The 27,664-nt window shown below is 42.6% G+C and overlaps 1 protein-coding gene across 2 annotated transcripts in view; it reads right to left on the bottom strand.

The window, feature by feature from the left end:
* SPATA13 (spermatogenesis associated 13) overlaps window positions 1-27,664 on the bottom strand; it is a 150,944-nt gene that overhangs the window by 33,605 nt on the left and 89,675 nt on the right. For both annotated transcript variants that reach the window (XM_006092113.3, XM_023756703.1), the window contains exons 3-4: window positions 21,837-22,202; window positions 19,960-20,104 (exon numbers count right to left, since the gene is read on the bottom strand). In XM_006092113.3, the coding sequence (XP_006092175.1) occupies window positions 19,960-20,104; window positions 21,837-22,202 (511 nt within the window). The remainder of the gene's footprint in view (window positions 1-19,959; window positions 20,105-21,836; window positions 22,203-27,664) is intronic.

Below are 27,664 nucleotides of genomic sequence, written 5' to 3'. Positions count from 1 at the left end.
TTGGTTGATTTTTCTGTTAAATGGCATTTAAATATATACAATAAATATCAAAAATATAAGTCTTTGTTTTACTATGGTTGCAAATATCAAAAAATTTCTATATGTGACACGGCACCAGAGTTAAGTTAGGGTTTTTCAAAATGCTGACACGCCGAGCTCAAAAGGTTCGCCATCACTGATCTACGGCATGCAAATGCACATTCCGTTTCAGAAGTGTTGTTCTAGGAAAGTCAAAAAACTCTTTGCTCTGAGGCAACATCTTGAATGCTGCTAGACTTTTTCCATCAAGTCAAAAGCTAATGAAGACAGTGGAATGAATGGGAAGAATTCAGGATGAAGAGGTGAAATGCTGAACATTGAGATACAAAGCAGTGGAAAGTGGGAGTTAATTGTGATGGGTATCCTTTCTAACAAAGCTTAAATTCCAACAGGAGGCAAATAAAACCCACAGTGTTTTCTGTTGCTTGCTTTCTTCTTCTTCTCCTTTTTGGTTAAAATTGCAAGTTTTCACAAAGAAAAAGATCACTTTGCCACATTTCCTTAGTATCACCCCAACGGTTTGTTTGCTTACTTTCACTTTTCACTGGCAGCTGGTACAGAAGAACAGCTTTGTCTCCCAAGGACTTTTTCTAAATCCAGAGATGGGATCAGGGCACTAGAGTAAGATCCTTTGGATTTTAAGATCTTAAAACGAAGGCATTTACTAAATAAATGTACTTTACAGTACACTCAAAACAAAATAAAGATAAAAAGTGGAAAAGTAAATACACAAACACTGTATTTAAATGAGGCAACTTCTCAAAGGATGTTGAACCAACAACCCTTCTAAGATATTTCTGGAAGAAGCTACAAAGGTTTGACTTTGAGCTTTTAAAAAACTTTTTAGTGATGAGAGCCAATAAGAAAACTGCGACAAAATTCGTAAGCAGAGTTGAAGTCTTAAATCCCACCCCCTCCAACATATGCACTAATCTCTTCTCCTTGGATAAGATACCAACCACTCTACACCCGGATAGGACTGGGAAGTCACAATCATTGCTTACTGGCAACACTGAAAGGATTAAGCAAAGGCATTAATCCCAAAGGAGAGTGGAGAAATCCAAATTATATATTAATTTCAAATATCTAGAAATCAGACAGGATAAAAATTGAAAACAAATAGACGTTATGATCATTTTCATTCTATAGATATAGAAATTTTCAGCAAAGTGGCCCTAAGACTTATATATGTTTGCATACATACATATGGAAAGAAATACCCTAAAACTGTCAGGGAGTTAAGTTAGTAATGGTGCCTCAAACACAAACCACTGGACCTATCTCTCCAGGACTGCTTCTTGAGATTGACTAGGTAGTCATTAAAATTCCATTTAGCTCCGAATTTCTGTTATCGTCTTATTTTAAGTACAACGTGGTATGGAATTTTTCATATGACCACTTTGCTACTTTATGTAGAAAGATCCCTAGCATTGCTTATCTGCTCATCAACCAAAGTTTCCCAGCTGCCAATGCTTCACACCAAAGTAGTAACCTCTCTGTGTGGTACAGAGGTGTCCTTAACCTATGACCAGCTTAGGAACTTTATGTCCCCACTAGGTTTGGTCACAGCCTCCCTGCCAAGGGCTATAGACTAGCACAGGTTAGCAGGAATAATCCTACTCTTTGGCACAGCACTACTGTCAATTTTAGAAAATGGGCTTAAGGATGGATATCACATCAGCCAAGAATCAAGGGTCTCCCTTACCCTTGGCTGGACTGAGCCCCAGTCCAGGTTCCCTTATATGTCACGACTACCCAGAATCAAGAGTTACATAGCAAGGGTTCTATGTACACTCATGTGCTGCCCCATGGCCAATACGGGGCTGGAATGGGGGATTACTTAACAGGACTTGGCTACAGTTATTCAGACCAAAGCTCCCTTGTTCATTAGCATAAATAACTGTGTATCCAGAGTGGATTAAAAACAAGCATTATTAATTTACAGGTCACAATTATATTATTTTCCAGAAAAAATATAACACAGACACTTAGCATAACATACAACATTTTCTAGCACACATTGATGTTCAACTGCACCCAGTTTCAGAATACTGCCTACTCATGTATGGGGAAGGCAGGCTCCACTTAGGTCTTTTTTAAAAATATATTTTTATTGATTTCAGAGAGGAAGGGAGAGGGTGAGACAGAAAATCATTGATTGGCTGCCTCCTGCATCCCCCTTCTCTCCGCCACCCCCCACCCCCGCCCACACACACACACACACACACACACACACACACACACACACTGGGGATTGAGTCACAACCTGGGCATGTGCCCTGACAGGGAATCGAACCATGACCTCCTGGTTCATAGGTGGTTGCTCAACTACTGAGCCACACCAGCTGGGCAGGCCCCACTTATGTCTTACTGAAACCTCAGTCAGCAGCCAGGCGCCTTACCACAAGGGGAAGGGCCAATCACAGAGCACACAGGAAATGGGGCAGGGTTACACGGACACGCTGGGTGAGGACCATGCAGTGTGCACTTGAAGCCAGAGGATGAATGTGCGCCTCTCTCTGTATCTTCAAAGGTATTTCTTTCAACCTGGGGTTATGTGAACATGAACACAGAAAATAATGGAAAATTTGTTCTCATTGGCTTCAGTGCATCCTCCCATCATTTTTACACCTTCCCGTGCCCCAACCACCCTAAAAATGATTCCAGAAAAGACAGTGTTCCTGGGCACTGACTAGAATTTAGATAAATTCAAAAGCAAATATAAATTCATCTTTTAAAAGACAGGTGCCGCCATAATTATAGGACCACTGCTTTTCCTGCTCTCTGGGAGCACACGTGGCTGTCGCCCTCAAGGCCTAGAACACAGTTCACCTTGCCTGTATCTATTTGTCTTTGGGTCCTTAGGACTGAGCATGTTTCAAACATAACAAGAACAAAATGGGTATTAGATGAGTTTCACTTTCTTTGTTTTAATAAAAGGCAATTGTTAAGGTGTGATCTTTGTAAAAATGAGATATAACTGACATATAACTTTAGTTTCAGGAAGGCATCTTCTTTAAACCAGCCAAACAAGTATACTTTTTGCAGATAGGTGGAATAATTTTGTGGTTTGTGACAGAAAAGCACAGCACCTCCACGACAGTGGAAACCAATCTAGGCTTTCGAGCCAGTCTGACCTGGTTGGGACGCCAGCTGCACTACTGTGACTTAAATCTTGCTTAGCAGAGAGAAGAAAATTACTGCACATTTTTAAGTCTTGGATCCCTTGTTTGTAAGACAAGTAAAATGTACAGAGTACGGGCACTTGGTGGCTGTTTGCCAGTTGTTTAGATCTCTTGCTCTTTCTCTGACTTTTAAAATCCAATTTCTGGAATGTAGTATTAGACGCATGATATTTTGAAGACTCTAGTAGTTTAGAAAGATTAGAACAAATACAAGTTTTAGAACTGAGAATGTTTTAACTGTAAGAAGATAATAATGTCAAGAGTTTGCTGGAAAATGCTCAATGCTTTATTTGTTATACTTGTTTCTATATACAGAACCCTTCCTAATTTCTAAATTCCTGACTATGGGATCCACACTCATCTCAACAGCACAGACAGAAGGGAGTGATTTTAATGTGCAGTGTTAGCAGTTAGGAAAACATTTTTACCAAAGTACTTGCCTAAAGACAAGCTTACTGAATTATCTTGTTTTACAAAAAAATACAGCCAACGACGCCAATGCTTCTTGGTAATGGAGTATACAGGGACATGGGAAAGGGAGAAGAGAACTAGGCCAGACCCACGACATCCAAACCTGACAATCAAAGAGTTATGTCACCAATACTTCAACCAGCTTTCCCAAGAATTCTGTTACTATCACTCGCAACAGGTGATAAAGGTGTAAGATCTGATTTCCTATTTTCTCTGATTCATTACTGAAAGAAAACTTTTGGAAATCAAATGCAGAGCCCTGGCTGGTGTTTCTAAGTGGTTAGAGCATCATCAACCCACACACCAAAGGTTGCAGGTTCAATCCCCGGCCACGGTAGGGGCACATGTAGGAGACAACAATTGATGTGTCTCTCTCTCTCTCTTTCTTTATCTATCTTTCTACCTCCCTTCCGCCTTTCCACTCTCTCTGGAAAAAATATCCTCGGGTAAAGATGAACAAAAAAAGAAAGAAAATCTAATGCAGAAAAAGATAATCCAAGCATAAGAGATCAGACAAGAAGGTTTTATGGTGTGTTTAAAATAATTTCAAAAATATTTTGAGTCAAGAGAATCAACAGAAAAGATTCAGCTGAAAATTTCCCCCGCTAATAACCTCAGTGTATGCATTTTAAATCTGTTTAACCTATATTGGGATAATAACAAAATAATAACAGATTATTGTTCTATATACACTCCTGGTGCTCTATGGCTTTTTACTTATTAGATTAAGTGACTCATCTATGGTTAAAGTGGTTAGTGCAGTTAAATAAGTAACTCAGAACTCTGGCTGTAAACATGGCTCACTGCTCACCACTGCCCTTGCTCCCTGTGTAATTAATGCTTCCCTTTAGTTCTTTGTAGTAATGGCAGCTAATATTTACTGCACGCTTACTGTGTACCAGGTCATTCTCACTTATCTGTGGGTGTATAACATAATATCTCCGAGGACAAAAGAGGACATTGAGACTTTCAGGTTACGTAACTTACCCAAGATTACAGAGCTAGTCAGGAGAAGACTGGGATTCAACTGTGTTTTTTTGACAACAAAATTAACTTTAACAATAATTGCAATAGAACAATGCCAGAATCATTGTATGAGTCCCCTTTCTTATCTAACTCATTAGGTCTAGCAATCAAGTATTCTTAACGTATTATTCTATTAATCATACTGAGGAAAAAAACAGAAATATGTTCTGAACTGTTTTTAACTGAACTATTGGTAAATTTGTTGTTTCTAACAAATTAGAAGTAGGATTAACAACAAAAAATACCAAGGTAAAGGAGAAAAACTGGGGGTGGGGGTTAGGGGGGAATGATTTGCCGGGGAACTTATATCACATATATGCATAGCCCATGGACAAAGACAATGGAGTGGTGAAGGCCTAGGAGGGGAGGGTGCAGGGTGGAGGGGGGTCAATGGGGGGAAAAAAATCAACCATTTTTTTCTTAGGGTTGTGTTACTATCCAATGAACATCTAGTGAGGACAGTACTGCTAATGCCTAAAAAAAATAAAATCAAATCAAAGGGGACATCTGTAATACTTTCAACAATGAAGATAAATTAAACAAAAAAGGGGAAAAAACCCTTCTTTGTTTTGACTAAGTAAAATCTAAACCTAAAGTGTTTTTAATAACTTTATTAATTTTGTTGCAAGACTTTTCAAAAATTGTGCTCCAGTAATTTCTTATAATTCAATTTACTTAATTTTTTAAAATCAAAGTTGAAATGGCATAAACACTTAGGATTAAATTCCCCCCACTTCCTAAATGTTGGGATATTACATCATCAAGGAATAGAACTTTTTGATGTATACGTAACATTACTGCCTCTTTCAAATATATTTAGTAAAGGTCCAGCTGGTGTAGCTCAGTGGCTGAGCATCAACCCATGAACCAAGAGGTCATGGTGTGATTCCAGGTCAGGGCACATGCCCGGGTTGTGGGCTCGATCCTTAACTCAGTAGGGGACACGCAGGAAACAGCTGATTCATGATTCTCTCTCATCACTGATGTTTCTCTCTCTCTCTCCCTCTCCCTTCCGCTTTCTGAAATCAATAAAAACATATTATAAATATTTAGTAAAATTAACACACAATCATGTTGAGCTTTCAGATATAGTAAAATAAATCCAAAATAATTTTTTTTAATATTCCAACCAAAAATATCATTTTTATTTAATTCTAGATTTTATGGGAAATTTTCAGCTATAAAGGTCAGAAAAACAACACAGCTAAGCAAAATAGACACCTCTATACTAAACTTACTGTCCCAACTTCCCCTATGACCGTGCAGCCACCCTCTCGTTGCATGCAGGTTCTGCCCTCCTGGTGAACTGCAACTGCTTTGGTTGAGATCAGCACACTCCTGGCTGCTAAATCCAATGGTATTTTTCAAGCAGTAAGTATCACTTGACTTTGGTCACATCTGACATTATCAATCATTCCCTCTCTGAAGCCTGGCTTCCTCTGACATCTGGGACACTACTCACCTGGCCTGACCATTCCTTCTCTATTTCTTTGTGGATTTCTTTTCCTTTAATGGTCCCCCAAAATTGTTGATCCTCTTCTCATCTTTTACATACACCCAGGATGGTAACATTCCTTCCTAGAGCTTTAAGAACAACCATCCATTTGCTGATGTCTCTTTACCTCTAGTCTGGGTCTCCCTCTTCAAGTTAGACCCTTATGATTAAGGGTGTGGTGATGACACCTCCATCTAGCTGTCCCACCTAGATTTTATTTAATTTTTAAAAATCAAATTTGAAATGGCATAAACACTTAGAATTAAATTCCCCCTACTTCCTCAATGTCACTATATTACATCATCACTCCAATTTTACATGCTTGGAATGGGACTGAGTCCCCCTTTTGTGTACTCTTTTCCTATGCTTCCTAAAATTCAGGCATCTGGGTAGCAGCACCCAAAATATCTAGACAATCAGCTCGACCTCCAAGTTTTCATTTCTCCAGGGCTCTTAGTTCATGTTCTTAGTTCAGGGCTCTCTCTCCTTGATTAAGCAACAAACTCCTCCTGTCTCCTGGAAACCTCACTCCACTTAAAACCCTCTGTGGTTCCTGGTTACCCCCAAGATAAAGTCTCCTTAACAGGAGGCCCTGAATGGGCAGTCTCCATACCTCTTTCAGTGGGATCTCTAGTCTAGACTCACCTCTCAACCTTTCAATCCTTCCCCTCACCTTCATCCTGCTTCAGCCACCTGCAGCAGAGGTGCAAACAGACTATCTACAACTCCTAAACCAGAAAAAACGACACATGCACTTGTGCCATTAACATTTTAACTTAAAAAATATAACGTGCAATTAATTCATCTTGGCTATCATACAGGACCAGAGCTCTTCATGTATGACCATCTAACTGGAATTCTGCCTTCTCTCTTGTGTAGGCCACACCCAGAATGAGTTAAGCATGAGTTCCAGTTCTAGCTTCTTTAAAATACAGTAGTAACCACAGACAGTGTGAAGCATTCTGAGTACAGATTCTTTGATTTTTCCAATTTATGAAGCTCTCAATTCTCATCTAATTTGACAGAAAATACTTTTTTTAGCAACTCACTTTTATTGAATCTCTCCAAAGTGTTCGATTTAGTTTTCATAGACATGAGTCTCTTTTTAGTCTTATACTTGCATTTAATTTGTTTATATAGCTAATAAACTCCATAGTTATAATAAATACAACTGCCATAATCAGGTTTGGGGTCATGCCCTCACCATTGACTCTGGATAAGGATATAACTCCATCGACGAGAGCAGCAGCGAGTAGCCTACTGAAGCAGGCACTCGGCTGGCCATGACTTCAGTCTGCACTTGGTGGATGTCTTTAATCTGATAAGCGTGTGGATGAGCTAAGACAGTTTCTGTTGGGCTATCCTACCCTCGGTTTCTCAAATGTGCTCTTCTTTCTATGGTTTCTGCCCTTTGCATACACTCTTCCCTTCAGCCTGGAATATATCCACCCTACCAACAAATGGAATCTAACTCCTATTCATCCTTCAAGTCTCGACAGGGAGGTCCAGGGAGTCTTGGGATCCTGCAGATCTGATTTGCCTGTCCTCTGTATACACTTCACTCCTGCATTGTCATAATGGCTTTACATGTCTGTACATCAGACTGGAGATTCAAATGGGCACATGTATATATTATACAGCATCAAATATATTTGTTACATGGATCAGCACAGATGAGGTATCACCTACACCAAAGGCACATTAAAGGAAGGTTTCAGAATCCTGGGGGCATTTCCTGAAATACCACTGTTTATGTCTTAATGTCCTATATCATCTCCCAGTGGTAGGATTGACTTCATAATACGGTTGAATAAACTTGCTTTTAAAACCAAAACTAGGTTCCTAAGTGGGGGAAAGTAAATAAACACATACACAGGAAATACTTTTTCTTTTTTTTAAATATATTTTTATTGATTTCAGAGAGGAAGGGAGAGGGAGAGAGAGATAGAAACATCAATGATGAAAGGGAATCATTGATCTGCTGCCTCCTGCACACCCCACACTGGGGACTGAGCCCGCAACCCAGGCATGTGCCCTGACCGAATCAACCGTGACCTCCTTGTTCATACGTCACTGCTCAACCACTGACCTACACTGGCTGGACAGGAAATATTTTCCATTGATGAAAAAGTTCATTTCAATAGATAATCAAATTGAAAGGGAAGTTGTAGACATGGAAAAATGTCACTTCTGAGTGATATCTCCAAGTTGCACTTTGAAACTACTGGGCTTGAAAGACTATCTTAGACACTTTTTCTCCCCCTACTTTAGACAAACCAACCTTAAATCTGTACCAGTGAAAGCAAGTAAGGTCTGTGGCCATCGTGGGGGTGGCGCTCTGGGGACAGCAGATGCTGTGGCTCAGTGCACACAGCCATGTGGACTGAGGCCAACTCATGCCAGCTGGAGAGGTGTCCCCAGGCTGGCCGCGAGGGACACAGATGGCAGCTGCGCTTGCCTCGGTTTAAGAAGGGCCCGCCTAAGATCCCACAAGAGGCTGCCCCACCCCGACATTTCTGCTGGGTACTTTCAGGTCACTGGTTCAGCAAGGAAGCTCCCCGTGCTCCCATGGTTCATCTGGCCAATCGCCTGCTAGGCAAACCTCCGAGGGGACACTCCTAGGAGGAGAGGTCACAGACAGGGTTGACCAAGCTTTAAGATACTGGGCAGAAGCCAATGCCTACAGGCAAATTGCAGATGTTTATCAAAATTATAGCTAGACTGTAATGGCCAAATGGGTCCATTCCAAAAGCTGATAACTGAGCAAATAAGGCTATGTTCTACCTTTCATCTCCTGGCCTGGATGGATACATACAGCAATGTTAACTATGGGGAAGCCATGGGTTTTTCAGTGGTGGACACTTACCAGCACCCTTTTCCGTTAAATGTTTCTCTAAAAAACAGTCCCCAATTTGTTCTTGTGGCAAAGAAAACTTGCAGTAGGTTGGATTTCTTGTCACTAAGTAATTTATTTTGGAAATGTCTAAGGTATCTTAGTTCCAAAACATCTCTTTCACTTTGTATTCTAAGTGGTAGACCCTGGTTAGATCAGAGACCAATTTGAGTGCAGTTCTGTAATTTTTTTCACTTGTTTTCTTATTGACAGCAGAACCAGAACTTTTAAAACCTCAGAGTCAGTTTTCAAAATAGTTCCTCCCTCACCAATCATTGGCCAGCTCCCTATATGCTTTCCATATAGACTGGCAAGCATATCCTTTGGGCCATTCTATCCTTTGTAGATCAAGATGTGCCTTTAAGGACTGGATTTTGTTTTTGGTTGTTTCCTAATGAAAAATGTAGATTGAGAATCTTATAATCTCTTTGTTAGCACTTAAATAATTACATGATTCTGCTGAAAACTAAGTGATTCTGGCCCAGGTCACTAGAGGGCCAGACTGGCTTAATTTGATTCTCTTTCCTAGCTTGTAAAACGTGATTGCCAGTTATAAAAATATTCATGGGGATGTAAAGTACAGCATAAGGAATATAGTCAACAGTATTGTAATAACTATGTATGCTGTCAGGTGAGTACTAGACTTATTGGGGTGATCACTTTGTAAGTTATATAGTTGTCTAATCACTATGTTGTACACCTGAAACTATTATAGTATTGAATGTCAACTATAATTGAATAATTTAAAAAATTTAAAAAGTGACTAGTAGTCATAAGAAATTAAAAAGTAGAAATTTTAAAAACCGAATCATGCAATAATTTAGAAATATTTTTAAAAGCCATAAAGAATCTATTTATGTCAACTTGTCATGTTTGTATCTCCTCAAAAAAGCATTTTCTGTTTTTATATTTAGTTATTATTGTACCTAATCTTGCTGTTTTCTCTCCTCTGTTGTCTGGCATTATTATAAAAATACTCGAATATAGTACTTCATGGTTAACTAAAGGCCTTTAAAAATGTAGCAAATGATCATTTTTAAATGGCATACCTTACTCTACTGACTTCAATGTCATGCTTTAGTCCTTTGCTTGTGGCCCATAAAGATTCCACTTAAGAGTAAGACCTAAGGAAACTGGATGTTCTCCTTTCTGGGAGACAATTCAGATGATCACTTGGTTTATATCACATATACAAACTAATCTGAACTCAATGGGCAGGATGAGTAGAAAGAGAAGGATGAACACGTAAGAATGAGAATTTTGAAATGTGATCAAATTTGACTTCTGATCAAAATAGACTAGTTGAGGGAGGAACCCAAAGTAAGTATGGGAAAATTAGGAGCATAGGTAGGCTGTGACAGAGTAAGTTGCCTTGGATGTAAGAGAAAAGCTTTAGAGAAGAAGAAAGCAGAGGCAATTCCATAAGAGAAAGTTATCACAGTTAGACATGCTTGCTAAGACCCAGGGCACAAATACCACCACCAATAAAGCAGTAGGGTTTCTATATGCTGGCAGGCTGCTATTCATGAACTTGAGCAGGCTACCATCCATGAACTTGATGAAAACACTTATATAAGTGGCCAACGGGATTCATGATCTCGATTCTATTATTTCAATACCAACCCATGCAGTTGATAACCATTACTGAGCATGCTTCATGGGACCTCTCTTCACAGTCCATATGGGCTAGGTAGGCGATATAGTAAATATATCAATTAGACAAATACTCTAAATAAAGCAAGAGAGAAATAACAAGTGCCAGAAAAGTTCCCAGTGCAGTGCTGCAAAGTTCTGAGATAAGACAGCTCACTTTCACCTAAAAGAAGTAGGTCGGACTTCATTTCTTAAAAGAAATTAAATTGCTACTATTCACATTTCTACATTTTGAGAAAAATATAGTTGTGTACATTTTCTGATTTGGAGATTTTTGAGAGCACTTGACCAGGGAGGAAGAAACATACTTTCATTATTTTTAAATGCTTTTACTATGAAACATTTCAAACAAAAACAGAAATAGAGAAATTATATAATGAACCTATAATTACCAATATTTTACCAATTTTTCCAACTATTTCCTAACTATTTTTTGGAGCATTTTAAAGCATATTTCACATATATCATCTCATACAAAAATATTTAGTATGCACCTATAACAAATAAGGACTTAAAATGTTACACTATCCCAACTAACAAAGTCAACAATTCCTTCACTGAGTACTGAGCTCATGTAAAAATTTCCCCACTTAGCCCTAGCTGGTTTGGCTCAGTGAATAGAGCATCGGCTTACAGACTGAAGGGTCCCAAGTTCGATTACGGTCAAGGGCACTTGCTTGGGTTCTGTTTGATCCCCAGTAGGGGGCACGCAGGAGGCAGCCAATCAATGATTCTCTCTCATCATTGATGTTTTAATATCTCTCTCCCCCTCCCTTCCTCTCTGAAATCAATAAAAAAATATATTAACACATTAAGTGCAAGGCCTGTTTTGTCTTCCTTTCCGTTTCAGTCACCGGTGACTGACATGGCGCTTAACGTGATAAAAAAAAAAAAAAGATTCCCATTTGTCTTAAATGATCTTTTTACAGCTGATTTGTTATCAAAATCCAAATAAGGTTTGGATTTACCAAACATAATTTAGATTAAACCACATTTGTCCATTTGGGTGGCATCTACTAGAGGTTTTGCATTCACCACATGGACTCATGAAGCACCACCACTCATTTCGGCATTTCAATGGGATGTAAACCTGGACCCACTCTAAGGCAGCTGACGGGCCAGCTCCTGGCATTTGGACAGGGAAGAGTGCAGAGCCCGGGAGACAGAAAAGCTGGAGCTGGTCTACCGTGTACTCACCCTCCCCTGGCTTTACCTCCCAGATGATGGAAGTGGCAGCAATTTATATAAGCAATGTACTGCTCATCTCTCTAGGCAAGGGAAGCCAGTGAGAGGTGCTTCTGTTGCAATGAGGTCGAGGACCTCCATGGGGTGAAGCATCCGTCACAGGAAAAGTGGACATAGTTTCAGTACTGGGCAGCAGAGCCAGCTCCTTCACTGGATGGTCTGACCCATGTGACCTTGGCTGTGCTTAACTTATCACAGGGTACCTAGGAACAAAACTGATAAGTGACTTCACTGAGGTATTACTTGATTCTTGTAGTAGGACATCTCCAAATCTGGTGAGGAGAAGTCTGACACAAACCACCATCGTAGAGAATCAAGGGCCCTCACACAGCTCCCAGATCTAAGTCAGTTCCCAGACTTATGTCTCCTTGGGGTAGATATTGCACTATTACAACTTTCTTCTAGCCATCCCCAAAGGGACCTTCCACCCTTTACCTGGTAACTGCCCCCCAGGAGAGGGAAATCCCACTACTGAAATCTAAGCAATGCTCTTCCTGATGCTTTCTGACGGGAAGGAGAGATGGACTCACAAGGGATTTAGCTTGTGTGGATTCATGGGTAGGAGCAAATGGCTTAGAGGAATTTGGAAAGAACAAAATGGTAATGGACTGGTTTGGGGAAGGAGTGTGATTAGATATATTAGAATACACTCAAAACATGAGAAAATGTCATCTATGCAAATGCCCAATTGTGTCCCATGTGAATTCTATTGCAAAAGAGGCTGTTGAATAATTGTGTGGGCATTATGTCCCACTTTGTAAATGTTAATCCTTGTTCCTAGTCATTTTCATGCTCACTCAGTGGGTTTAAAAAAATGGCCAAAGTGGCAGAAATGGATGCCAAGCCTGGGCTAACCACCACAGGGTGCCCCTCAACCAAGTTAATGATATGGTTCCTTGAAAGAACCAGACATCTACTTGTGGAAAGTTGATTACAATGGACCCTTTTCATAACAGAGGAGTAGATGATTTGTCCTTACAGGAAACAGCACTTATTCTAGATTTGGATGCATTTCCCTCACCTGTTAGACCCCTACTGGGATCTTGCCAAGGCCTCATACACTATTATGGCATCTCACAGAACACTGCTTCTACCCGAGGACTCCCCAGTGAGAGGAGTGCCCACGAGTGTCACCAGCTTTCTCGTTTATGTCACCCAGAAGCATGGAATCATATCAAACTGAATAATGGTGTTATTAAACCCAAGTTATGGAGGCAGCTTGGGGACATGTCTTGAAGTTGGGTGGAGTGAGTGCTTGACACGGAGATGCTCTTCCGTAGCCAGAACATATGGGTCCAGAAACAAAGTGTAAACACAGGGTTTGTTTCTTATGGTTACTTAATAATACAATTGCAAAATATTTTATTCCCATCCACTAACTCTTCTCTGTCAAAACTGAATTTATTTTCCCAAGGGAGAAGTCCGTCCACCAGAATTCATAGCCTCGGCCCTATTGAATTGGGTCCTGCGCGCTAGAAAAAGGAGCACCCAAGTAGACATGATGTCTTTGTGGTCACTGCCACCATTGTTTCTCAGTGGGATGAAGGATAGCCTTCAAATCAGTCTCCCTTCTTCTGCCTTGTCTACCCCAAGCTGTCCTTCCTCTCTAATGTGTCCGTCAGAGCATATCATTTCCCTGCTGGCAATGGCTTCCCATTTCACTTAGAAGGACCCCAACTCCGAGGGACCCGCAATGCCCTTTGTATGTAGCCATAGACAACTTGCCGACTGCAATGTCCTCCTCTCCTGCCCTTGTTACCTGTGCTCCAGCCACACTGGCCTTGTCGCTGACCCTTAGACACATCAAATTCCTGCCTATCTTTGGGCATCAGACATTCCTTCCACTGGGACCTCTCCTCCCTCAGACCTTTACCTCCTGCTCACCTTTTAAATATGCATTCAACGTCATTTCCTTAGAGAATTAGGTTGCCCTCTGTTACCCCATTCCTACTCACTCTCCATATCACCCACATTCATCTTTTCCAGAGCAATCATTAGCGCCTGAGATAACCCTATTGATTGACTTACTGAATCTGTTTAAAAGATAGAATGTAAACTTTTTTTTAAAAAATATATTTTATTGATTTTTTACAGAGAGGAAGGGAGAGAGATAGAGAGTTAGAAACATCGATGAGAGAGAAACATCGATCAGCTGCCTCCTGCACACTCCCCACTGGGGATGTGCCCACAACCAAGGTACATGCCCTTGACCAAAATCGAACCTGGGACCCTTCAGTCCGCAGGCCGACGCTCTATCCACTGAGCCAAACCGGTTAGGGCAGAATGTAAACTTTTTGCATGCTTTATTCTCTGCTGGATTCCAAATAGTAAAAAGAGTACCTGGCTCACAGTTGGTGCTCCACACATTTTTGTGGACTGATTGATTTTTGATTAAATAAGAGAGGGGAGAAAAGGAGACTATGGCAGCTCTAAGCAAGCAGGACCACTAACAGCTCAGACACCTAAGGAGTAAAAGGTTTGGACCACCTCAGCTGGCAAAGAACAGTACCAGGTAAAGTGCGAGGGGTATACACAGGGAAAATTGGTAAGCATAGTCAAAAGTGGCACATGTGGCCTTGCAACCCAGGCAAGAGAGAGAAATTTCCTTCTGTGGTACTATGTATGTCTACACACTATTTATTCTCTATTTCCTTATCTCCCCTACCTCTTTCCGTTATAAGGGTGTGTTGCTTAAACTGATTTCTGGGTATAAAAATTAAAATGGCATTGCAGCCTGACTGGTGTGGCTCAGCTATTGAGTGTTGGCCCGGGTACCAAGAGGTTGCTGGTTCAATCTCCAGTCAAGGCACATGCCCAGTTTTGGGCTCAATCCCAAATAGGGGGCATGCAGGAGGCAGTCAATTGATGATGCTCCTCTCTCATCAATGTTTCTATCTCTCTATCCCTCTCCCTTCCTCTCTCTCTAAAAAATCAATAAAAACATATTTTTAAAAAAGGCATTGTAACGGAAGTGGAGAAGGAGTGGATATTAAGCAGAGTCACAGACTCGGAGGTGTCTGCAGTAACTGATGAGCCTTTGGGTTGTCTCCCTTGAGAGAAGAAGGTTTTTAATTATACAGGGAGTAGGTGCATTGTGCTAGAATAATGCTCTTTTAAAAATGAGCACTCTCTACCCTGCTTTATTTTTCTTTATAGTACTACCTGCTGTGTCATACAGTTGTTGGTTAATTTATTACCCCCTCACTAGAATGTAAATGGTTTAAGGGGCTTTGTTTTGTTCACTGCTCTCAGGTGGCAATAGTTACGTAGGAATGAACAAATGGAGAAACAGTCCAGAATCTGTTTCTATCTCTACCACCTGGATTTTCTTTGGGGGAATGACCTCCTTTCCATTCCACTGCGTTCCACCTTAGTAGACAGGGACTTCACGCACCTGCCTCCTACTATGAAAGGCAAGGGGGTCCCTGGAGGCACCCATCTTCTTACTGCTCCAGTGCCACCAGGTGGTGGACACATCACTAAGCTTTCAGAGTTGATCCTCTATTTGGGGACTCTGACTCTTGATTGAGTGACAGGAGGACAGAAGGAGTGGTTGACCTTCCCTCATTCCCAGGGGTAGCACTATGGCCAGTATTGTGTTACAGGACTTCCTTGGCTCCTTTCCTGTGATTCTTTGGTTCCCAGAAGCAACCCTGACTGTGTCATCCGTTTCCTCAATTGGTTCTCTAACCACTCTATTAATTATGGGAAACCTGACACTCTTCTGCTAAATTGTCTTTTTGCTTAAGCTACCCATTTGTTGTCTCAACAAAATAACACTAAAATTAAAACAAAACACGTAGAGAAAGTAAAGAAATAAGCAGTCTGTATGTGTATAGGGTTGGAGGAGAAATCACCTACAGTCCTGCCATCTTTCTTAGAGGCGAGCAGATTCCGCACAGCCCTCAAAAGGAACCAACCCTGCCAACACCTTGATCTGACTTCCAGCCTCCAGAATGGAAACAATACATTTCTATTGTTTGAGCTACTTTGTTATGGCAGCTCTAGCTAACTAATACACATATTTTATTTCCAATTTTTCTCTCCCTTGGTTTTCCTAATTATGTTATACTAGAGGCCTGGTGCACAAAATTCATGCACGGAGGGGGTGGGGGTCCCCTCAGCCCAGCCTGCACCCTCTCAAATCCAGGACCCCTCGGGTGATATCCAACTGCCGGTTTAGGCCCGATCTCGGGGATCAGGCCTAAACCGGCAGTCGGACATCCCTTTCACAATCCTGGACCGCTGGCTCCTAATCGCTCACCTGCCTGCCTGCCTGCCTGGTTGCCCCTAACTGCCCCCCCTGCTGGCCAGGTCACCCCTTACTGCCCCCTCTGCCAGCCTGGTTGCCCCCAACTGCCCCCCTCTACCGGCCTGGTCACTCCCAACTGCCCTCCCACAGACCTAGTCACCCCTCACCGTTCCCGATAAGGAGTTTTCTGGTTCAGACCGTAGGCAAAGAGGTAGAGAAGGACCAGTTCAGTTTGAGGAAGATCCTTTTGGTTTGGACAAGTTCTTGGAAGAAGCCAAACAGCATGGTGGCTCTAAAAGACCCTCAGATAGCAGCCGCCCCAAGGAACATGAGCATGAAGGCAAAAAGAGGATGAAGGAATAGATACACCTCTTCACAGTGAATGGACTATTACCCATAACCCTAATGATGCAAGTCATATGGGCAAACACTTTGTAAACAGGCCAGATAAAAACCAAATCTGGGGTCAGATCCCAGCACTACTTTTTATTACAGCAGAAAGGGGGGAATGGAAAATTCTACTTTGAACTATTTAGTTTTTTTAAAGAGTGGGTTGTGTTTGTGCTTCTCCCACCTTTTGGCATTTATAGAACATACTGCCCCATAAATGAAATTAAGACCACTTCCTTTTATGTGACGTTAGTACTTTGGGGTTAATATTTTGTGTAAGAATGACTGCTTGCTTATGAGTAAAGTTAACCCAACCACAGTGAGTAGAAGGATGTTCACCTATTGGAACTGTCCTGCCAAATGATGTATGCCCCTAATGTGCTCTGTTTTAATTTGGAGGGGGGAAAGTAAGCGCTTGCTTGGTCCACCTATTTGTTTCAAATAAAAACATTTAGATTAGGCCCCCCCTGCCGGCCTGGTCACCCCCAACTGAACCCCCCCCGCCAGCCTGGTTGCCCCCAATTGCATCCCCCCGCCGGCCTGGTTGCCCCTAACTGCTCCCCTCACTGACCTGGTTGCCTCTTACTGCCCCCCCTTCTGGTCGGGTCACCCCCAACTGCCCCCCTCTGCCCGAATGGTCACCCCTAACTGCCCCCCCTGCTGGCCTGGTTGCCCCCAACTGCCCCCCCCCCCCTGCTGGCCTGGTTGCCCCTCATGGCCCCCCCACCGGCCTGGTCACCCCACGCAGCCTGCTGTTTAGGCGTTTGGTCGTCCCTCACTAACCCCCCTGCAGCCTGGTCATAGCCAGCCATCTTGTGAGGGTGTGAGGGTTAATTTGCACATTACCTCTTTATTATATAGGATACTGTTTTGAAGTAGTAACCCACATGACTCCAAATCCATAGTCCACTGTAATGACACTGACACTGCAACTTTTTGCTATCACAAATAATATTGTGAAGAACATCTTGTGCATGTAGCTTTTTTTCTCCATTTGGATAACTTTCTCAAAATACATCACCAGAAGTCAATGACTTGATCAGAGAATGTTTCACAGCCTGTGGCTAAACTGCTCTGCAGAAGCATGACAATGAATTTACTGTGTTGCCAAGGGTAGATGGGAATGAGTTTTGAATCTTAAATGGAAAGAACGCTTAAAGGAAAGGAAAGAAATTCTAGGCGAACTAGAGCCAAGGGAGTGTGAGAGCCTGGAGGATGGTGGGAACATTGAACGGTAAGCTTGGGAAAGAGAAGTGAGAGACACAGATGGAATGTCAGACTGGGGAGGCGGAGAAACCTGTAAACTCGGTTAAGGAACTAAGATGTTACGTCAATGATGATGGGGAAAGTCTGCAAGGAAATAACAAAGTAAGAGTTGATGCCCTAGCTGGTTTGGCTCAGTGGATAGTGCATAGGCCCTCAGACTGAAGGGTCCTGGGTTCGATTCCAGTCAAGGGCACATACCTTGGTTGCAGGCTCAATCCCCAGCCCTGGTAAAGGCACATGTGGGAAGCAACCATTTGATGTGTTTCTCTCACACTGATGTTTCTCTCTCTCTCTGTTTCTCCCACTCCCTTCCACTCTCTCTACAAATCAATGGAAAAATATCCTTGGGTGAAGATTAACAACAACAAAAAAGAACTGAATATGAACAGTACCTCTGACTAGAGTGTATAAAAGCCCAGCCCAAGGAAGCCGTGGGGGAGGGCAGCTGCTGAAGGTCAGGGTTAAGGGGCCTGAGAAGCAGGGGCTGCTGAGGACCAGACGAGTGACTACAGATGAGGGGAGTAATGATTCCAAGGTGTTTGGCCTGCTCCCTTGAGAGAATGACAAAGGCATCAGTGACAGGAGGAGCCCCAGGCTTGTTTCCCAGAAACAAGCTCTCTTGGACATCTGGGCTTGAGATGATCGCAGATTTCCTCAGTGTCCAGCTGCCATCTAATTTCCCTTTGCCTTTGCCTCTGTTTGATGAAGGAGTCTCGCCTCAATTCCTCCAATATGCGTGGCACGAGTTAGAAACCATGCCAAGTTACTGCACAAGTCACCAATTCTCTGACCTCTTACATGCTAGCCCTCCCAGGACACCCTCTTCAACAGTTTCTGTGCCCTTCTTATTGCCCCGTCTAAAGCAAGAGGGAAAGAGAACAAGGATCCCACACCTCCTTGTTCTCTTTCCCTCCTCTCTCTGAAATTTAAGTCTTCCCCAAGTAACACCCTTAGCCTCTTTCAAGTCTTTTGAAAAAACATTACTTAACTCTCCCTGCTTCTTACAGCTTCCATCACCAGCATCACAGGGAGCATGCCCACAGCGGGCAGGCTAGTGGCAGCGCTGCAACCAGAGCCCGGGCCTAGGCTACGGCTCCTGCCGCCAAGCTCACCACTGTCATGCCCACCACAAGACATTCATTTTTAAAAGTCAGACAGTAAACCTAGCAATTGAAGCTAATCATTAATAGTCTGGTGCATTCTTTAAATAGTCAGCATAGTTCAGTGGTTAAAGCATGGTGCCTTGCTATTGAAAACTCTATTTGACTGGAGGTAAATCCCATTTCTGCCACTTCCTGGGTGAGTGACCCAAGGCAGCTGACCTATCTATACCTAGGCTTCTTTCTCTGTAAACAGGATAATGCAGTACCACCATGGCGCCGAGTTAAGAAGATCAAATATGTAAATACATCCAAGCAAGCACACAGGATATATGTCTGCCATGTGGTAGGTTCTCAATAAAAGTCAGCTCTGACTCTCGCCCCGTGCGACCAGGACCATGCCAGTATCCACCCAGCTGACTGGCATGGTCATAAATGTTAGTAAAGGGAAAGATTGTCTTTTTTTTAGGAGTTTAAACATCTTCCCAAAACATGTGGTATTATTTCAAATTAACAAGTGGGTAAGTGCTATGGTGGCATATTAACTACTGTATTAGATATCTTTTCTTTGGTGTTCAAAACAGTATTGGTGAATCTTAAATATCCAGAAAGAGCTTCAAGAAGGTTAAGGCGAACCCCCGAAACTGCATTCTGGGTCAGCTGTCTACCTGCAGGAACACTGAGGTGCACAGAAAGGAGCAAACTTCTCATACTTAGGGCCACTGTAATGACGCAGAGCACCCACCCGGGACATGACAGCAGATGACAAACCCGATTCCTCAGGTGAGCCTTCCTCACAGTGAGACAAACAACTACCTGGCCCAGAGACAGGCGGAAAGGTCCACAGTGAACTGGACACCTTGGTTTAACTGGAGAGTCAAAGCAAGGGTTCCACACCAGTTGCTGAAAGGGGAGACCCCAAACAGGGGGCCTGTGAGACTTACTATTGGATGCTCGCATCTGCCGCCGTCGTCCCACGCGGTCCAGCCCAATGGGGGTGCTCTGGGAAAATGTGAACGGCCGGAACCGGGCTGAAACTGCTTTGTAGGGTGGCACCTGGTGAGCTGGCACGGGCGGCCTGGCTGCTGGCTACAAAAAGAAAGCAAGAAGCTGTGAGAAGATGCCAGGAAGTGGCAGCTCTGCAAGCTCTTCACACACACAGCTTAGCTGCAAGGAGCTCAGCGTTCTCACCTCGAAGCTCCTCGCAGATGTGACATGGTTTCTCTGAAGCATGTGAAAAGCTTGCAGCTGCACTGAGGCTGAACTGCAATGAGTTATTCTGACATTTAAAAAAATCAGTATCAACCCACTGGCTCTTACCTCACAGGATCATTTTTCATTTTATCTGTCAACAACATACCAACAGGCAACACTCAGTAAAAGCAAAATGTTAGCTAAGAAGAGGAAAAGCAAATTTAGGAAGTGGTGGCTTTCTCAGAGATACAGGTTAGGAAGATGTGTTCCCAGCAGCAGCCTTCAGAAGCAGCAAAATCAGTGCCAAAGACCATGGCCAGGGTGACCAATTGTGGCTCAGCTATTTACTCTGGTCTCCTACGCATCCACATGCAGGTACCAGCTAAGTATTTGTGGAATACAATTCTTGTTTACCTAAAATAACAAGACAACCAAGCTTTGTTTAAAACAAGAGCTGGGTTTTCAAAAATTTGCCCTTGTCTATAGAATCATCTCTATGCCCTTTTGATTTTCCACATTAACAGTTCCTATAACTGCAACACAGGCCCAGCTGCTTGGTGCTTTCTTTAGCTTTTTCACCGAGTTCCCAAAATGAGCTTACCGTGCAGAAAGTTATCTGACCACACTCCTTTTTGATGTTCTAAAGCGAAATAATTTTTAAGTGCTTTAGATTTTCCATATTCTGTGTATTTTGAATTAAGAGGTCACGGGTTTGCTTTAGTTCAGAATTATTTCCCAGCATGCAGAGCATCTTAACACAGCAAAATGTTTGTGGTATTCTTCAACTTATTTTGTTTTACCTTAGAATCAATTAAATTTAATCAATTAAGCAAGAGGGTTTTGCATGCTCAATGTATAAACAAGGTGCTGTGCTGGGCTTTACAGGCGGAACATAAACAGAAAAGCTATACCGACATAGACTTTCCCTTTTAGGAGAATTTTATGGGTTATGATATCAGCCAGCAAATTTAAAGTATGAAATTGGGCACTTACTCATGTACTGTTTGGTGAACCCTGGGCCATGGCTGGGATGTAGTCTTGCCAAATAACAGAAACTCCTCCTGACCAGGGCCTTTATTTAAATGTTTTATATCCTCAAAGAGCCCTTTGAGTAACTGATAAATACTTGCTGAATTACTACATTATACTAAGTGAATGAAATTAAGATTTTAATCTATTGTTAAAGCAATTGAAAAAGTGCAACTCAAAAGCAAGAAAATGGTAGAAAAAAATTATTTCCTTATCTCCTAAAAAAATCGACTTCTTTGTTCTCTTCTTATCTTTACATGTTAACAATGGATGATGCTTTCTCTTTCAGGAAGCTCACCAAATACGCACTGCTATTTTCCCCTTGTTCAAATCTCAGATGATTTGGAACAAACAGCCAACTACTTTCACACATCATTCAAGATCCCAGCAAAGACAGAAGATTAGTAAAACATCCAAATGTCAGATTATTAGTTCTAATATGTGCAGTTTGCAAAGTCCGGAAGAAAGGTTGTGAGCAGATGACATCATCCTTGAGTCAGGAAAGAAAGGAAAGCAGCGTCCGTTTAGTTTGCCGGGGGAACCAAGGCCAGGAAGCGGAGGGCTCAGCTGGCTTTGGTAGAAGCACACCAGATCTTACTTGGGTTAGAAGAGTCTCTATTGCTTCTGTCTGGCGGTTCCCATAGAAGCTGACCCCGCCTATCACGGAGATGGGGCGCCTTCTCTGGCATCCTTTGGGGCAGCCCGTGGCTGCGTTCTGGCCTGCGGGGTCCGTGGAGGCCATGCTCAGCTGGTGGTCACTGTCCACAATGTCCTCCTTCTGGGGGTCCACAGCAATTGAGTCTTCAGGAATAGACAAACTTCGGCAGGCAAACTGGCCATAGTCTGAGAGCGGTCGAGGCCGGGACCTCCTCCCAGAGCCCCATCGCCTCCTGGGGATCCTCTGAGCCTCCTTCCCATCTTCCTCCAGGGATGAGCCCCGCCTCCAGGTTTCCTCAGTAAAAACCTTTTCAAATTTGAACAAGTCAGGTGAGTGCCAATATCCAGGAAGGTAGTAAAAAGAACATGCTACACATTCCCCTCTACCCTCCCTTAGCTCCACCAGGAGGCTTTCTAGATTTACTTGTTTTTGTGTAACAAACATAACTGAAATGTGGATTAAAATAACCACGTCTATCTTCAATTGTAAGTTGAATTCAAATGAATTTAAATAGTGATGCTTGGTGACTAATGAGCCCTGATAAAAGATACTTAAAAAACCAGTACCATTAGGAGTTAGTAAAAAGAACTTTTAAGTATGGTAGGGGTGTCACCCAAAATGCACATACCAATAGCATAGGGGAAAGGCAGGTCTGCCAGTAGAAGAATGAATGTGCAATGCTACCCACTGCTACTCTAAGGTATTGTATTGCAATAATGTTTAAAAATAGAAGGTGCTTTCAGAAGATTAAGTCTGGGTTGCTAGGGAAGGAGGAGAAAGCACTAAATTAGGATTCCAAGAACCAGATCTGGCTACTAACTAGCAATGTGAGCTTGGACACCTCTCAACTGACCCTTCAGGATCTCAGGTTTCAGAGTAGACAATACCACAGCTGGAGAGTCTATGATCCTAAATTAGGCAACATGTTCTAATTTTTCAAGTAACTTTTTCAGAGGCAATGCAATATACTAGGAAAAAAGCCATAAGGCTTGAGAATGAGCAGACTTCGGTCAGATTGGGCCCCTAGCTTTATTAACCTCAGGCAAGTTACTTCTGTGGATGTGGTTCTGTAACTGTTCCCTAGGGAAAAATAGGTCCTAGTGCGGATGAAATACAATGGTAAGAGCCCTATCAGCCATAGTTAATCATCCCTCTTAAAAAAGCACTGCCACAGAATTACAATCCCCTGACTGGCACAGCCTGGAGATGAGCTCCACCTCAGCAGACCCCTGAGACTGGTCTCAGAGCTCTACGGGAGGGGCAGGGAGGGGTTAGCCAAAGTCTGCCGCAGGCCTGGGAGCCTGCGTGCCTTCAGTTCTTCCATTCCTATACATTATTTAAAATACAATAAAAACATAACAGCACCAGAAGGGAACTAAATTACCCAGAAAACTCATGTGATTGCAGGGCAGGCCACCTAGTGGATGGAGATGGCCAGCTGAGCTGCTGTGGCATCCCCTGGCAGACCAGCCCCGCCCCCGCCCCGCCCATGAGCACTGCTGGCCCAAGAAGTCCCACCTGTTGCTAATCAGTGGCAACTGAGACCTGAAATGCAGGTCCTGTAATTTCCAATCTGGTGTGTCCAAGCATCCCCTAAGACAGCCGTGGGCAAACTACGACCCGCGGGCCAGATCCGGCCCGTTTGAAATGAATAAAACTAAAAAAAAAAAAAGACCGTACCCTTTTATGTAATGATGTTTACTTTGAATTGATATTAGTTCACACAAACACTCCATCCATGCTTTTGTTCCGGCCCTCCGGTCCAGTTTAAGAACCCATTGTGGCCCTCGAGTCAAAAAGTTTGCCCACCCCTGCCCTAAGATCACATACCGTGGGAAATGTGCTGAAGAGCAAAGCAAACAGGAAAGGACTTACAGATACTCTACCCTGTGCCCATCATTTTTTAAACCAGGAAAACTGAGACCTAGAGAAGTGATTTGCTTAGGGCCACACAGCCAATGAGCAGCAACAGAGACACAGAAATGTGGGCCTCGTAATTTCTGTTTCCACGATACCAAGTCACCTCTGCTCAAAGGAAGATGGGTTCTAGCATTCACCAATGACCTTGCTATCTAGTGACTCTACTGCCTGGAATCTACCTCTCTTTTAAGTCTCCACTGAAGGGGTCCAGAATGCACCACCATGGCCTTCTATCTGTTTTGATGGTATTTAAGAATGGGCTTTTTTTCTGAACTCCCTCATCTGCCTTAAAGCAGGGCCACCCAGAAGAACTCAGTTGTCATAATCTCCCTTGGATAGAGTTTCTTTCTTCCAACCAGGGAAGATGTACTCTTACCGCTGCAGAGAAGCCCTCACCTACACAGACAGGGTCACAAAACCATCCTATCTCTCACCTGTTCTTCACAGTCCCAGCTACCTTTCCTAAAAGTCACCTGTTTTCCCATCAGCACCCTTCCCCCTCATTAAGATGGTATATAAGCCCCCAATTCAAACACTTCCTGGAGTCACACTTTTCTGTGAACTCCCACTTACCTACATGAATAAAAAATGTCTTTCCCAAATTTGCCTTTTGTCAACTTTAATTCTAAGAACCCCTAAGCATAAACCTAAGAGGGTAGAGGAAAAGTTTTTCCTCTGTGACACTGCCCTGGGAAAGTATAAGAGAAGTCATGGAAATGTTTATATTATTTTATTACATTACATATGAAAAACAGGTTTTTATAGAGAGTTTAAATTACCACATCAAATGGCACAGACGACTTAAGCACACAATGAGACTAAACCTATTTATATTATTACCCTGAGATAAAAAGGTTCAGAAAGAATGTGCTAGAAAAACAGAAGTACAACAAAATTACGGGCACTGGGTAGTCTGGTCACAAATCTACATGAGGTTTTGATTGCACTTATGCAACATGCAACCTGCTTTTCCTCACTGATGCAAAGTAAGAAAATGGGTTTAGGAAAACAAGAAGTTGTCTTAGCTGTTCAGGTAATAAATCTTCTGAGACCAAAACACACTCCAGGAAGTGATGGAGGCTGAGAGCAGGGAATTAGAGGGCAGGAGGTGGCCAGCACAGGCTTGACTCCCTCACACATCAGCCCTCTGGGGCTACCAGCCTGCATGGGAGCACCCCCGAGAAGCAACTTACTTCCACCGTAACCATTGATACACCCCAAGGAGAACACCCCCTCCAAGTGGTGCCAAATGTTCTAGAACTGCAAAACTTAGTCAACAGAATAACATGTAAAATTGAAATGTTCCTTTTACTCCTAGCAAACAGAGCGAGGGAAGGAGAGAAGGAGGAGGGAACAATGTAAAGTCTCCCAGCGTTAGGCTCACATTCAATAGAGATCCTTAGTCAGAAGCGACTTACATTCCTCACAGAACAAATCTGAACTTTGATGCATATTCCAAGACTAAAACTTCTTTTAGCAAAGTTTACCTACTTTCGAAATATGACCTACTTTCATCCCGGGGAACTCACTTTGAGTGTGATTATACCTGGAATTACAAACCCAGCACCAACAACAAACAACGCTCTCCAATAACCTACCTCGGACTCCGCTACAGGCAGTGGTGGCCCGCAGACACACTGAAGGAACAAGCAGTTGACCACATCCATGCTCTCTGAGACTTCTTCCCGCTTTTAACACTCTCAAATCAGGGGTGCAAGTGGCCAGAGATCTGCTCAGTCAGCTTCTGCTGGCAGGTCAGCAGCCTGAGCTTCTGGGCCTCTCTAAGCTTGAATGGCCAATTCACACCCAAGTCATAAACTTTTGTAAACACACTTTTCAGTTTAACTCTTGTTCCTCAGTACAGTTTTAAAGTACTTTCCCTAGACAGGGGTCCCTACAGCTTTTCTTCCCATACAAAATTCCTTTCTTTACTTTACAAAAGTAAAAAACCAAGATAGATTTCATTACTTCTGATTAGACACTTTAAAATGTTTTTTGAAACCACAGCAAGATTAAATTACTACCTGGAAGTAAAAAGAAAGAAAAACACACGCAGAAAAACTGATGTCACATATGTCTGTTCAGAAGCCTGACCTAAAGTGACTGGCAAGTGCTGTGGGTTGAACTGTGTCCTGTAAGACATGTTGAAGTCTTGACCCCCAGCACCTGTGAAGTGATCTTACTTGGAAATACAGTGCTTGTAGATGTACTGAGTTAAGATTAGCTCATACTGGATTAGGTGGCCCCTACTCCAATGGCTGGTGTCCCTAGAAGAGGAAAATCTGAACATAGACAAAGACAACAGGAAGAAGGGCATGTGAGAACAGAGGCAGAGATCAGAATGATGCATTTATAAGCCAAGAAACCCAAGTCTCTCCCCTAGGAACTTGAGGGAGCTTGGCCTGCCCACACCTTGATTTCAGATTTCTGGCCTCTGCAACGAAGAGAATAAATGTTTTGAGCCACCTAGTTTGTGGTAATTTATTATAGTAGCTCTAAGAAACTAACACAGCAAGGGAATTCAGAAGAAAATATTATAGGCAAAGAAATTAAGATGCGCCGAGGCTGGTTTGGCTCAGTGGATAGAGCGTCGGCCTGCGGACTGAAGGGTCCCGGGTTCGATTCCGGTCAAGGGCATGTACCTGGGTTGCAGGCACATCCCCAGTAGGAGGTGTGCAGGAGGCAGCTGATCGATGTTTCTCTCTCATCGATGTTTCTAACTCTCTATCTCTCTCCCTTCCTCTCTGTAAAAAATCAATAAAATATATTTAAAAAAAAAAAGAAATTAAGATGCTTTGTGTAGATTTAAAAAATAAACTAAAGCAAAGAGACTTTACTTTGAACATGCCAAGGTACTTTCAGGATACTGTTAATAAGTAAGTCTCGCCAGTTTGACTCAGTGGATAGTGTCAGCCCGTGGACTGAAGGGTCCTGGGTTCGATTCTGGTCAAGGAGACATACCTTGGTTGCAGCTCAATCCCGGCCCAGGCTCTGGTTGGGGTACGTGCGGGAGGCAACCAATGGTGTCTCTCTCACATTGATATTTCTCTATGTCACTCCCATCCCTTCCATTCTCTCTAAAAATCAATGGAATAATATCCTCGAATAAGGATTAACAAAAAGTAAGCCTCCTTAGGTATTCAGAATCCTGGATTCTGTAGGGAGGGCAGGTACAGTCACCAAGCTGGAGGGGAGAAGGGAGAACACCTTGACAATGTAGAGGACTACAATAATGACACTAATGAGAACTATATACCAGGCACGTGTTACCTTATTTAACCTCCACAACCACCCTAGGGATGTTTCATTTGCCACATTTTATGTTATTTGAGGCTGAAATAAATAAAATTACTCGCTCAGATTAATCGAGCCAGAAAGGGGAAGATCCCAATTTATAACCAATTTATTCCTCTCATTGAAGAATCTCTGTCCTTTCCACTCTGCAGCCCTGGCACAGATTTTTTTAAAAAAGTATTTATTTTTTTTAAATTATAAAGGGTGTCCCAAAATTCACGCAAGAAATAATTTTGATAGAAAACACAGGTTTATAATTAAAAATTGTAATTTTTTTATTGATTCATAAAGTATACAGTATAGGGTTATGTATGGAATAGCATATCGGGTAAATGGCCTCCACGGCTTTGCTGGCACATACGCACTCTTTTTTTTTAAAAAAAAAATATATTTTATTGATTTCTTACAGAGAGGAAGAGAGAGGGATAGAGAGTTAGAAACATCGATGAGAGAGAAACATCGATCAGCTGCCTCCTGCACATCTCCCACTGGGGATGTGTCCGCAACCCAGGTACATGCCCTTGACCGGAATCGAACCCGGGACCTTTCAGTCT

The sequence above is a fragment of the Myotis lucifugus genome, unplaced genomic scaffold (genome assembly GCF_000147115.1).
Source record: "Myotis lucifugus unplaced genomic scaffold, Myoluc2.0 scaffold_98, whole genome shotgun sequence".
NCBI lineage: Eukaryota > Metazoa > Chordata > Mammalia > Chiroptera > Vespertilionidae > Myotis > Myotis lucifugus.
The sequence above is the reverse complement of the archived record's forward strand: the minus strand, read 5'-3'. Positions and strand labels throughout refer to the sequence as shown.